Raw genomic sequence first — 13,577 nt, 5'->3', positions numbered from 1 at the left:
ATTGGCTTATCTTCATTTCAAATGTATTTGGTGGACTAGTCTGAGACTAAATTTATCAGGGTCCAAAAGGATATTGAACAAAGTCTCCATAGTTCAAAACACAATGCTCATTCAAAACACAATCTGTGGAATTGATTTTAAGTAAAAGCCATTAATTTGTTTCTCACACAATCACACAATCTCCACATCTTTTTATTTTGCTGTCCTTTTTTTTTTTTGGTCAGATTTTATATGCATAAAATACAAAATCTGCATTAACCAATCTGCTATGAAGGCCAGTTTGTGAAAGGCCCTATTGTCGCTGTTTTACCGAGAACCGGTGAGCAACGACACAATCCAAATCCAAGGAGAAAAGGAAAGTGTGGTGATGCAATGTTTTTATTGTATTTTGTATGTTCCTTGTACCCCAATGCTTCGCCCCTACCTTCTCCACTTCTATTCCCAGTTAGTCTGCCCCAGATCTAAGTTGCTCCCCCCGTGCTCCCATATATGGTTATCCCCTCCCCTTGTTCTGGCTCCTTCCCTATCAATCACCCACAACCCTCCTGGAGTTCTGGATTGTTCTGTGTCTGTCACCCACGCCCTCCCTAATTACCCTTATATGGTCCCCGTCAATCCCCCGAGACCCTGCCCCCTCGGATACCTCCCCTCTTGGAAATCCCCTAAACCTCAACGCCCCATTGGGGCATGTGACCCCTCTCCCTCCACCCACCAAGACCATTGGACCAGATGTGAGTCAGTCCCTCCAGCGTCCCTCCCTCCTAATCTGCTTATTGGTCCCCAGTTGGGTCACTCCCCTTGTTCTGCCCCCTTTATAAGGCATGGTCGCTCTGCAATTGTTGTTTGTCCTCCGTAGGTACCATCCAGTAAACATGGATTTCCTCCCGTGGCAAGCCTGCCTACTACTTTTTATCCTCTCCCTCGTCGGGGCTGCTGACAGCTGTGGCACCTGGAACTTCAGCTCCCCTGGGCAGAGCTGAACTCCAGAGGAGCAGCTTTAAAGCCTAGAGCCTTTGACTGCTCCCCACTCTTGCCTCACACCGCAGGTGCTGGCCGGGCTGAGAAGCGAGTGGTCACTGCAACAGGAAAGGAATTATTTTATTATTTACAAGCTAGGTTATGTATCTTTGTATGTGAGAGTGTAGTGGTTTGGTCCAAAATACTCATTACTGTTTATCTGCTGTGAGATAAGAATTAGGAGAAATGCAAAACAGGCACCAAACTTGAAAGAATATAAAGAAGTTTATTAACAGACCTAAAAGAAGAAAAAAATTATACCACCTTCAGAACTCTCCTCCTCCCCCCACCTTCCTCCCTTCTCCCACTGACAATGTGAAAAGACAACCTTTAAGATGTTCAGTCTGTTTACCACTTCCATAATAACCTTGTTCAGTCCATTTAGAAAGAGAAGTCTCTTCTTGCTCATGCTATGAAAACATCATCACAACGAGACAGCCGCCCACTTCCAAATATTGTTCTGTCCATTTAGGAAGAGGAGTCTCTCTGCCTGCGTGTGAGTCCTTTCCCCCGACTTGCAGCTTTTCCCGCAACTGCTTTCGAGGGTCCACTCTTGAAGTTTTTTGGGGTATAATTTTAAGGTTGAGCCGTTCAGAAACAAAAACAGAGGCCCTTCTCCTTCCCTGGGAGCAAAGGGTCTTCATCATCTTCTGCGGAAGGTATCTTTTCAGCTTTATACCGGCTAGCGCTTGTATTTCAATGCCTTAGAAAGCCTCGAGCAGCCTTGAGAGGTAGCACGGGCAATCTAGCACTTTAGTAGCTCTAAAATCGGTACCTGAATCAGCTGCAGAGCAAATACCATCAGCAGAAGCAAAGAGGGAGAAATAGAGCTCCCTGCTCACTCAATTCCCTGCAGTTAGAAGCCTTCAAATGAGACAGACGACCAGAGATGTTTACAGGAAAGTAGCTGAGCTGAGAGAGAGCCTTTGCCTCCCCTCGACCATCTTTTATTAGGAGAAGGGGAAAGGGGAGGACTGGGGGCGGACCCGGGGTGACCGGCCAATCAGACACTGCTGAAGAGTCTGAGTTACATTTGGCTTTGCCCGCGCTTGGAACAAAGGAGCTCAGAGCACATGTCTTTGGGAGGGGGGAGGGGAAGCTCAGAACAGGCAGCAACAATTCCCTATTTTTTTTTCTTTAAAGCTGGGTTGTAACTCTTAGTAACTTAAAAGTGCATAGAACAGTAACAAAACAACAGTGCAAAATATAATTGTAATCTATCGTCCCTACAACTCAACAGTACCTAGGATGCCTTTAAACTAGTTCCCCAGTCAAAACTCAGGGGTTTAGTCAGGACATCTATGGTATGGAGTATCAGGACAAAGATTTACAAAATACAGTGCAAAAACCTGAGTGCAAAACAGTGCAACTTAACTTAAGGGATTAACATAAAGATCTGCAGTAGGGGGTTTACATGAAGGTGCAAAATCAGGATTCTTTTTACGGCGTCTCTTCCAGGAGGCAGTTTTAACCTCCTTAACTTTTGAGGAAGTGACATAAGGTTTTACCCACTTGCCTGGGATCCATCTCAGTCCTTGAGGGGTAGATACACTGGCATACCCACGTCCCCAAGTTACAAGTTTGTACGGTCCTTGGATTTTTTGAGTCTCTGGGTCTCGGATCAGGACTTCTGGATTTTCCTGCAGTTTCTGTCTCCTGGTGTTCTGGAAATGACGATAGATGGGAGGGTTTGGATCCTCAAAGGTGCCATTCAGGAAGTTTATGGTAAACAGTGCTTTGCTGAGTCTGAGGACAGGTGAGTTAAGTTTGGTGGTCCCTGATTGTTGTAGCAGCATTCGCTTGAGGGTTTGATGGGCACGTTCAACAATGCCTTGTCCAGTTGGGGAGTGAGGAATACCTGTAACATGTCGAAATCCCCACTGCTGACGAAAGTTTTTAAACTCCTGGGAGGTGTAGGCAGGTCCATTATCAGTTTTTATCTCCTCAGGTATACCAAGCACAGCAAAAGCTTGGACAAGATGTTTTTCAACATCCTTAGCCTTTTCACCTGCATGTGCAGAGGCATATATAGCACCAGAGAAGGTATCAATAGAAACATGAACGTATTTTAATCTCCCAAATTCAGGGAAATGTGTGACGTCCATTTGCCACACTTCACCACTATTAATGCCTCTGGGATTGACCCCCATGCCCAGTGATGGAAGCTGTAGCTTCTGGCAGTTGGGACATGTTGCCACTATTGCTTTTGCTTGTGTCCGCGACAGATGGAACATGCGGATAAGAGCAGGAATATTTTGATGGTACATGGCATGGCTCAATTTTGCTTGTTCAAAAACTTGGGGGAGCTTTGGTAAGTCGGCTGATAGAACTATGTCTGCTGGCATAGCCAGAGCATCAGCTCTACGATTGCCCTCCGCAATAAATCCTGGCAGGTTTGTATGTGACCTCACATGCATGACAAAATAGGGATGCTCTCTGTGGGAAACGAGATAAATTAATTTTGAGAGTAAATCATAAATTTTCTTGTTTGAGATTTCTTTTAGGAGAGCATGCTCAGCTCTAACAGTTACTCCAGCTACATATGCTGAGTCTGTGACCAAATTAAAGGGTTCTTTGAACCTCTCAAATGCTCTAACAACAGCTGCTAATTCAGCTACTTGTGGTGATCCCTGGATTACCTCGATGTCAGATTCCCACTTTTGCGTCTTTGGATTTTTCCATGTGACCGCGGACTTTTTACTTTTTCCTGAGGCATCAGTAAAAACGGTAATCGCATCGAGGGGTTTTCTACTTTGAATCTCTCGAGGGATGAAAGAGAATGGCAGATTAAACATGTCATGTTTTGGGTAATGATTTGAGATTTGGCCTGAGTAACTATCTAATGCAAATTGTAAATTTATATTATTTTGGAGTAGGTGATCTAATGCGTCAGTTGTTACAGGTAAATAGATGCATGCAAAGTCACATCCTGCCAGGGTGCGGAGCCTTGCTCTACCCTTCATGATAATTTTTGCCATTAGTTCTTGTGGCTGTGTGATGGTTTTAGGAGGTTGGAGTGGAAGGAATACCCATTCAATTATGATGAGGGGTTCCTTCTGCTCTTTGTCCCACTGAAATATGAGGCCATGAAAGCGTGGTACCTTCCCTAGAATGACAAGCTTAAAGGGTAGGGAGGGCTGATACCTGTGCGCTTGTCTGGTGGAAATGAGCTCTTGAATCTTTTTGAGAGACTGCCTTGCCTCTTCTGTCAGGGATCGAGGGGATGCTGGACCGCCTTCCCCTTTTAACAGGTTTGCAATAGGAGCTACATCCTCTGTGGTGAGTCCTAACCAGGACCTTAAATACTTCAGTGTCCCACAGATCTGTTGCACTTCCTCTAATGTTTTTGGGTTATTATTAATGGTGACAGGTGTTGGGGTGATAGAGGTTTCTGTGATTTTGAGTCCGAGGTATTTCCAAGGGCTTGTTCTCTGCATTTTTTCAGGTTGTAATTCAAAGCCCTTGGCCTCTAGGGCCTCAACCACCATGTTAAGTGTCTGCTCGAGATACTGATTATTGGGAGCACACACCAGCACATCATCCATGTAATGCAGGATGATGGCTTTCTCTGCTTTGGCACGGATGGGAGATAGAATTTTAGCAATATACTCTTGGCAGAGAGTTGGGGAATTTTTCATACCTTGGGGAAGCACAAGCCAATGATAACGTTCCATGGGAGTTTCGCGATTAAGAGATGGTACAGAAAATGCAAATCGGGGGGCATCTGCAGGGTGGAGCGGAATATGAAAGAAGCAATCTTTAATGTCAAGAACAGCTAAATGCCAATGTTGTGGGAGCATTGAAGGTGATGGCATACCTGGTTGAAGGGGTCCCATGTCTTCAATAACCTTATTAACTTCTCTAAGATCTTGGAGTAGCCTATATTTGTTCTTTCCCGGTTTTTGTATTACAAACACGGGTGTGTTCCATGGGCTGTTAGTTGGAACTATATTTCCTTTAGCCAATTGTTCAGCCACTAATGTTTTGAGTGCCTCTAAGTTTTCTTTTTTTAACGACCACTGGTTAACCCACACGGGTTCATCTGTTTTCCAAGTTAATTTATGTGGATGGCACTCTGCTTCAGTGGCCTGCAAGGGAAAATTTTGATGTCTAGGCGTGATATCAGTTTTTGTTCCCCACTGAGACATGGCATCCCTTCCCCACAGGGTGAATTTGGTGTCTAGGACATACGGACGAAGTGTCGCTATTTGTCCTTCAGGACCTTCAATTTGGATGGTGTGTTTGGACTGCTTTGCAATTTGGGTACCTCCAATCCCTTGTATGATGCCCTGAGATTGCAATTCCCATTGCGTAGGCCACTTATCAAATGGAATGACAGACACATCAGCACCTGTGTCTAACATTCCCATTATACTGATTTTATGTGATTTGTAACGGAGCTTACATTCTATTACAGGTTTGTCGTTTCCCAAAACCTCAGTCCAACAGATGGCTGGGATATGACCATCTGTGGGCAGGTATTTGGGCAGTGGAAAGGCCTGTGCAATGACTTGACCTTTAGGCATAAAATACGGCGGATATATACATTGTACCATTAGGTTAGAACACCCGTTCTGATTCATTTTCATGAGTGTGGGTATAACCTCTATCCCAGCAGGTGTTTCCCGAGTGTCCCCAATAACAAAAAGGTATGTAAATTCTGGCATGTGGTCCACATTCTGGAATGAAATGGGTATTACAGTCTGTTTGTTGTTGTTGAAATGGTGTGCTTTATCACAGGTTACCTTAAACCTGAGTCCAGAAGTCCAAGTTGCTTTGTCTGCAGCCCTATTTATGTCTGAACGCGGAGCTGTTAGGACGCGTTGAGTCGCTAGTTTCCCTGCAGTTGACCTGGGGAAACAGTCTTTGGAGAGTTTTTATCAGCAGTTATAATTGCTCTGCAATTGCGAGCTACATGTCCCTTTTTCTGACAACGATAGCATACAAAGTTACCGCGCGATTGAGTTTCTCCTGTACCTGTAACATTCTCCACAACCTCCCCAACCATCCCCACTTTTTTCAAAAAGGGAGCAGCTGTGTTCAGCTGCACCTTCTTCGTACAGACTTCGAGGATGGATTCAACAGTAGGAGGAGGATACAGCGGGAGAGTGAGAATGACTTGTTTGCAAGCATCATTTGTATTAACTTGGAGAAGTTCGAGTAGGAGCGCTTGTTGGAGGTCAGGATTAGGGACCTGGGAAGAGACAGCTTCGTACAAACGGTTATAAAAGTGAATAATATTTTCATTTGGCAATTGCTTGATGGTGGTATAATGAGAATTAGGAGTTTGAGATGGTAATAATGTTAAGGCCTTTTCAGCAGCACGTGTGATTTCAGTAAGAACTGGACGAGGGATAAGCATTGCTTGTTTTTGAGGATTTGCCATATTATTGTCACCAGATAAAAGATCTAATGTGATATAATTGTTTTCAAAATCCAGGTAATTATCTGGAGTTTGCCACAAAATTTTTAATAAATCAGATAAAATTATTTTCCATTGCTTTTTCCACACCATAAAATCACCAGGTGTGAGAAGAGTTTGCATTAATGTAAGTAAATCATGAGGTACAAGTAAGTGAGTTGCAAAAGTAGCACTTAAAAGGCTCTTAAAATAATTACTATGCATTCCAAACTCCTTAATTGCCTTGCACAAATCCTTAATATCAGAATAAGAAAGGGGTTTCCAGTCAGGGTTAGCTCCATTGCTAGTACAAGAGAGTGTAGTAGAAGCAGTTGGAGTTACTTCCTGGTAGCCATGGGTTCCCGGATTCAGAGGGGCAGTCACAGGACTGTGGGAACCTGGGGCGGGACAATGGAAAGCAGGGGCGGGGAGTGGAGGGGCAGGGGCGGGGAGTGGAGGCGGGGACACGGCCGGAGGAGGGGAGGGGTCGGGGGCGGGGTTGTGGGAGGCAGGGGCGGCACTTGAGCCGTGGGCGGGAACAGAGGGAGGGGTGAAACACGACGCTGTGGGGGCGGAGTCGGGGGCGGGGTCAGGTTGTGACGCAGGAGTGGGAGGGGATGGGGACAAGAAGGGATTTGTGGGATGGGGAGAAAGGGATTGTGGGAGGTGTAGTTTGGAGAGGAAGGACCATTGCGTCCGCCATTACTGGGGACAAACAAACTGGGAGAAAGGCGGTTGGGGGGAGGGGTTTTTTCCCGGGCTGTGAGCACATGGCAATGGCTGTCCCTGGGAACAAAGAGATCAGGGGAGAAGGGGTTTTTACGCGCGCTTGAAACATGAGGGCTAGAAACTGGGGAAAAGGGAGTGGAGAAAAGGGGTTGGGAAGGTCCTGGGATGGGCTCCGGATTCCCATCCAAGGCAGGGTGCTGAGGAAACACGGGTGAGCCAGGAGGACGATAGCTCTCCTGTGCTGAGAAGCAGTCTGCTCTAGCTGTGTTTGCCAGCGTAGGGGAAGAGGGGTCCGGGACACAGGGGTTGGAAGAGGGTATATGGGAATTAACAGGGGGTTTTTGCAGAGGCTTTTCATGTACTGCCTTTTTATCCGGCAAAGTATAACTTAGTAACAGGAGAGGAAAGAATTTTGAAACTGTTTCATCTCCTGCACGCCTCAGAGAGGAGAGTTTTCTCCCCACCTTATCCCAAAATTCAGCAGATCTTATGTCTTCGGAGGTCAGATTAGGAAAGTACTGAAAAAGCCATTGTACAAAAGATTGAACTAGATTTTTAGGGTATTTATGCCCAGTTAAAGAAAGGTAACTTTGAACTTGGTGGTATATTTCTCTACGGTGTGCAGAAACTTCAGATCCCATTATAAATGCACCACCAAACCTCAACCCCAACTCGCCAAAAAGGAGGAAAAAAAAAAGAGAAAGTTTGCACCGGCACCAGCTTAAGACAGGAGCCCCTAAACCAGCAGGGAAATACTCACCAGAATTCTGGATTTATCACAGGAAAGCAGGTCCGGAGAAAAAAAAACGCGAGAAGGGTCTTCTGCTTTCCAGCCGTTCCCTCGCCACGTGGCGTGGGGGAGGGTACAGGCTGAGGCTCTGGGCTCGATGTTACACAAAAAGTAACACCTCGCCACACAGAGCTGGCACAGCAGGACGTGCAGAGCTAACTCCAGCAGACACGCAGCTGCCGGGACACCCTGAAAGTCTCTCAGAACCGGAGTTCAGAGATAGCACGCTGGGCGCCAAATGCGGAAGGTATCTTTTCAGCTTTATACCGGCTAGCGCTTGTATTTCAATGCCTTAGAAAGCCTCGAGCAGCCTTGAGAGGTAGCACGGGCAATCTAGCACTTTAGTAGCTCTAAAATCGGTACCTGAATCAGCTGCAGAGCAAATACCATCAGCAGAAGCAAAGAGGGAGAAATAGAGCTCCCTGCTCACTCAATTCCCTGCAGTTAGAAGCCTTCAAATGAGACAGACGACCAGAGATGTTTACAGGAAAGTAGCTGAGCTGAGAGAGAGCCTTTGCCTCCCCTCGACCATCTTTTATTAGGAGAAGGGGAAAGGGGAGGACTGGGGGCGGACCCGGGGTGACCGGCCAATCAGACACTGCTAAAGAGTCTGAGTTACATTTGGCTTTGCCCGCGCTTGGAACAAAGGAGCTCAGAGCACATGTCTTTGGGAGGGGGGAGGGGAAGCTCAGAACAGGCAGCAACAATCTTCATCGTTAGGACTATCTCTGAGAGCATCTCTAGGGACTGAGGTTTTCTCCTTTCCCGTTTGGAGCAAAAGTCCTCATCTGGTTCATCTCTCCCTGTCCAAACTTCTCATGAAATTACAGCTGCGTCAGCATCTGCCTATCTCAGCGCAGGTGCTTTTGCTTACGAGTTGAACACTCCACCCCCCATATCTTCATGAAATTACAACAGGATACTCTGATATATCATAGCTTCACAACAGAATTTCAGCTTTAAGCATCTCCTCTCTCTCTTCCCTCAGGTTTTCAGCTCTTCACAGCAATAAAAGGGTTACTCTCACCTCGGCCTTGCAGCTTTGCAGCTGGAATGTTGAATTTTTCTTACCGCAGTGGAGAGGGGGGAGAGCCGAGCCGCTCCAGCTGCCTACGGCAAGGCAGTGGGGGGGGGGTCCATGGCTGGAACAGGTCCATCGGCTCCAGGATGGCCATGGCCCGGCCCGGCCTGGCCCAAGCAGGGCCTGGCTGGGCCCACTGGGCCCTGCTCGGGCCCTGCAGCCACCTGTGCCAGCGCCGGAAACGAGAGAGAGCCTGGAGGGGGAGTTTGCCTATTCTTAAATGTGGATCACAGAGGTGATCACAACTTTAAGTGGCTTAGAGAATTGTCCATATTCAAACTGGCCAGCTGATAGGTTCCTTCAGTTCCCAGAGGAAACTGTAAGCACCCCTTAGCAAGGACGTCCCTTCCGGGACTATGCTTGCTAACCTATGACAGAGAGAGAATGATATGATTGGTCGCTTGACCAGCCACCCCCTAGAGGGATTGGCTGAGGTTGTCTAACACCCATTCAAAATACTTTTTCCAGAGTACCAAAACAAGGCTGGAAAACAAACCCAGGTGCAAGATAATAGAATTAGTTTACAAAACCATCTTTCACAGTTTCTCAGCTAAAGCATGAGAAAGAACCACTTCACAAAATGCTTCAGCAGCTGGAAAATTCCTCTGCTCCTGCCTTTTAGCATCCACATCGTCTGCCCCTTGGTTATCTACAGATATGAAGACCTAGAAGTCCTCTCCCAGCCTTATGTTCCTGAAGAACACTGGTACAACAAGAAGAGCAGAACACTACAGCTGCCCAGAAGAGAGGGTATCAGCAAAGGCTCCAGCATTTCCCAGCTGAGAGAACAGCATTTCACCACAGGTCGCACAGCAAACACACAGGCTACTACCAGAGGAAATCAAATATTTGAACAAGAAGAAAGCGATGCATTTCAGTCATGTGTGAAGGAAAACCCAGTGAATAAGAATTATACAATGCCATCAGGAACTTGCCCTTAAGAAACACAGAACAGTTTATTCTGAATAGAATAGAGTATCAAACACAGCAGAATGACTTTTTTTTCCTTGAAGGTGGAGAAAACAGAGAATTTTCCAAGCATCATGAAAAAAGGATTAAAAAACACTAAAAGAAGGAGTAAACCTGGATTCTCCATAGAAAAATCCTATTTCGTTTGCTTTTAAAAGACCAAAAATTTAAACAGACACACTTTGTTTTAGTTACAGACTGATAATCTAATCATTCCAAGGCTGGGAAAAGGAGAGGTTAGAGGTTCAAACAATGCACAATAAAGGAATAGGAACTTACAGGGCTGTCTGATGTTCATGACTGCAGTCTGCAAGCAGCTAATCACGTAACAGAGCTTGTCTACAAAGAGCTCTTCAAGAAAGATTGAGATTGTTGAAGTGCGCAAATCCTTCCGGTGGGAAGCAGCAAAAGATGGTTTATTATTTAAAGGCTGCTAGGGCTAAGAGCAGGAGCAGCAGCTGATTTTAGTTTCTAACGAATACATTAGGCATTCCTCTTGACCACAGGTTACATTTGTGGAAAAAGGAGAATAAGAAGGAAAAATAGATTCCATCTGATGAAGGGGGAAAAGCATCCTTGGATATCAACTCAGCAATCTAAAAAGTCTGTTTTGAACTAGTTTTGAGGCATATAGTGACAAAATGAGTATTTGTGCTCAGAGATGTGGATAAAATATAAAATCCAGTTTAGATATCACACAAAATGTACTAGAAATGTAATGCATTAAAAGTATTTTTAAATTAAAGATTTACCCAGATCCTTAATGAGTGATAACGCTTCCCATGATATAAAAGCTCCACCACCATCATCCATAGCTCCTTGCCCAACGTCCCAGCTGTCCAGATGTCCACTGACCAATACAACCTAGAAAAGCAGTTTTGAGAAAACATATCTACATGAAAACACTGAATCAGAAAATTCTGTTTAGCATTTAAGCATTTTAATGATTTTGTCATAAAGTTGGCATTTTAGTTTAGAACAAGAGGAAAGAAATTCAAATAAAACTAAAACATCGTTCTCTAGTTGCTGAATATTAATCTGGGATTCTACTACTTTAAACCACTGCGTAAGTGAAACTAGATAAGCTGTGAGAAATGTTTAAATGAAAGGTCTTATCTTGTACATTATGAAAGTGCATACTTTCTGGAGATGCAGGACTACTACACTGCTGACTGGTGAAATTTTCTTTCATATTACATCTGTTTAAGCCCTTAGGCATGAAATTTCATTAATCCTATTTTTGGGTGCATAAGGAAAAAATACGAACTTAGACTGAAGCATTCCCAGAGGTATTTGTTTTATTATATATCTATGGTACTTGTCACAGAGGACCTCTAATTTATTACTAGATCCCCTACGTGCTACAACAATGACAAGGTATTTTATAGTTCCATTAGTCATAAGGATATTTTAAAACACGGTAGCAAGTCCCAGATGCGTTTTCTGCAAAGAAAGTTTTGTGACTACAGTAGAGAATAGTAGTATGGGCATCTCCAGAAACATCCACTTTCAGATCTGAACCCTTCAAATGTTGACAAGCAGCATCAGACCAATACCACAAGTGTGACTGTTCCCTAACTGGGCCTTAAGCTGAAGGGCTGATGGATCTATGATTACAATGGAAAGGTCAAGGAGGCACAAAAACTCTGAGCCAAGCAGGCAGCGTGGTAAAATGGTGCAACAGCACAAAACCAAGAGCAGGACGTTGAAACCTGTGACAACTCAGCACTAAGGAAAAACTGAAGGAGGCCCTGGAGCATCCACCTCTGTTCTGCTCAGAACTGGCCATACACAAAGGGATGCTTCCCACTCCCTGTTTAGCTGATGTCAAACAGGTCTCAGAGTTGAGGGATCCAGAAAAATGTAAAATATATTCATTCTTTCTGCTACCGTCTTCTCCCTAAGGATAAGGATCTCCTGGCATATTGTCTCATCTTCCATTCAGCACAGGACAACTAGTTTAGCACTGAAAATAAGAACATAATGTGTTTTTCCTGTTGTAACTCCTGGAAGGCAAGAGTCTACGCTGTAAAGCATGCCGTGAACATTGCAAGGAAGTAACTCGGAGCCCAAACATGAAGATCTCTATTTTCTTCTTCGTGTGAGATAAATCTGTTTTCACTGCATATTAAAATTAATGGACTAACTATCATGGCAAGATAAAAAATATCAAGTACTCATCATACAACAGTGTCTTTTCATGTAACCGAACACAAACTCAGGTAACATAACTGAAATATCCATAGCAATAAACTATGGGCCATGAGAAAGGGCCATGAGAAAGTACTAATCATACCCATTGAACTGCCATGGGTCTGACTGGAATGCACCAAACCCCTTTAAATTTAGAAAATAGACTGTGAGATGTTTATAAATGTGTGTGTTACAAAAAACAGAACTGTCATGCCTTAGAAGCAGAAAAAGCTTGTGATCAAAATCTGAAGAGCAGCTTACTCTTTCCTTCTCATGTCTCAACTCTCTTTTCTGCCTTATCCAGCCTTAACATGTGCTTGCTTTCCATCACAGACTCATCTTCTTGGTAGATTACAGACATGCTGCAATCTTTATTCCAAAACCTCCCCTCCTTCAACAGCACTTAAATTTGGACGGCTGGCCCCTCTGTAAAAGCCTCAGAATTTCTCTGGGGTATTCCTGTGATTTAATATGATCCTCTAAAGGCCAACACAAAAGATTGCAAACAGCACGTTTTCTAGGGACACTGCCCTGCAGTAGAAGTACGTAATTTGCAGCAGCCCTCTGCTACAGTAGCAACATAGCTTGAAACCAGATCACCTGAGAAAAGCAGTGCCAGCTTTGGAGGTAGAAAGGTTTCTGAAACGAGAGCAGAGAAGATAAATGCTCACTGGGGGACTTGCTGCTCTTCTTGCTTTCCTCTAAGGGAAGACTATGCACACTTGCAGGTGGTGAGGGCAGTGCATGAATGAATTCTGCTTTGTGTTCGTTCCTGAACGTGCAGCCCCACTGCAACCTGCCTATGCAGGAGAGAGCTCAAACACCACCACACTTTGCAGCCAACAGATGCAGACTCAATACAGTTCCACTCAATAAGGAATTCACACATAATAATATTTTTTTAAAAAGAAAGAAAAGGCTCTGAGTGAAAACCCAATTGTCTGTGGTATAAAGGATGTCTGTTCCACAGCTTCAAAGTTGCCATGTGGTTTCTTTGTTCTTAAAGCAAAAATTGGTTTTAAGAAAATTACTATTTTGCGTCCTGGGAAACAGAGCTTCAAGATGAAGTGAATTATTTAGAATACGTTTGTAAATTCATTGAGAGAGAACCAAGTTTACAATAGAAGTGATGCCTTGTCTTTAGCAGTGAAAGAATACATCACTAACGCTGTTCCGTGGCAGCAATCTCAACAGAGTGTCTGAGAGGGAATTACTCCTCATTTCTGTGGAACAACACATATTGCAACAGCAGGAAATTCTGAATCAGAAGAAGGTGGTGTAATCTCATTTGGGGTTACAGACTCCAGTTGTAAGCATCTTCACCAGCTCCAGAACATTACACTAAAACAGATCAAGGTTCAAGTGGATTGAGAAAATCAGTTAATTTTATGGATGAA

At 44.5% G+C, this 13,577-nt stretch overlaps 1 protein-coding gene across 1 annotated transcript in view; it reads right to left on the bottom strand.

Moving 5' to 3' along the window:
• CPQ (carboxypeptidase Q) overlaps nucleotides 1-13,577 on the bottom strand; it is a 158,445-nt gene that overhangs the window by 55,281 nt on the left and 89,587 nt on the right. Inside the window, exon 5 of the mRNA XM_032129937.1 lies at nucleotides 10,740-10,851. Coding sequence (XP_031985828.1) covers nucleotides 10,740-10,851 — 112 coding nt within the window. The remainder of the gene's footprint in view (nucleotides 1-10,739; nucleotides 10,852-13,577) is intronic.

This window comes from Corvus moneduloides, chromosome 1 (genome assembly GCF_009650955.1).
Source record: "Corvus moneduloides isolate bCorMon1 chromosome 1, bCorMon1.pri, whole genome shotgun sequence".
In the NCBI taxonomy this organism is placed as follows: Eukaryota; Metazoa; Chordata; class Aves; order Passeriformes; family Corvidae; genus Corvus; species Corvus moneduloides.
The sequence above is the reverse complement of the archived record's forward strand: the minus strand, read 5'-3'. Positions and strand labels throughout refer to the sequence as shown.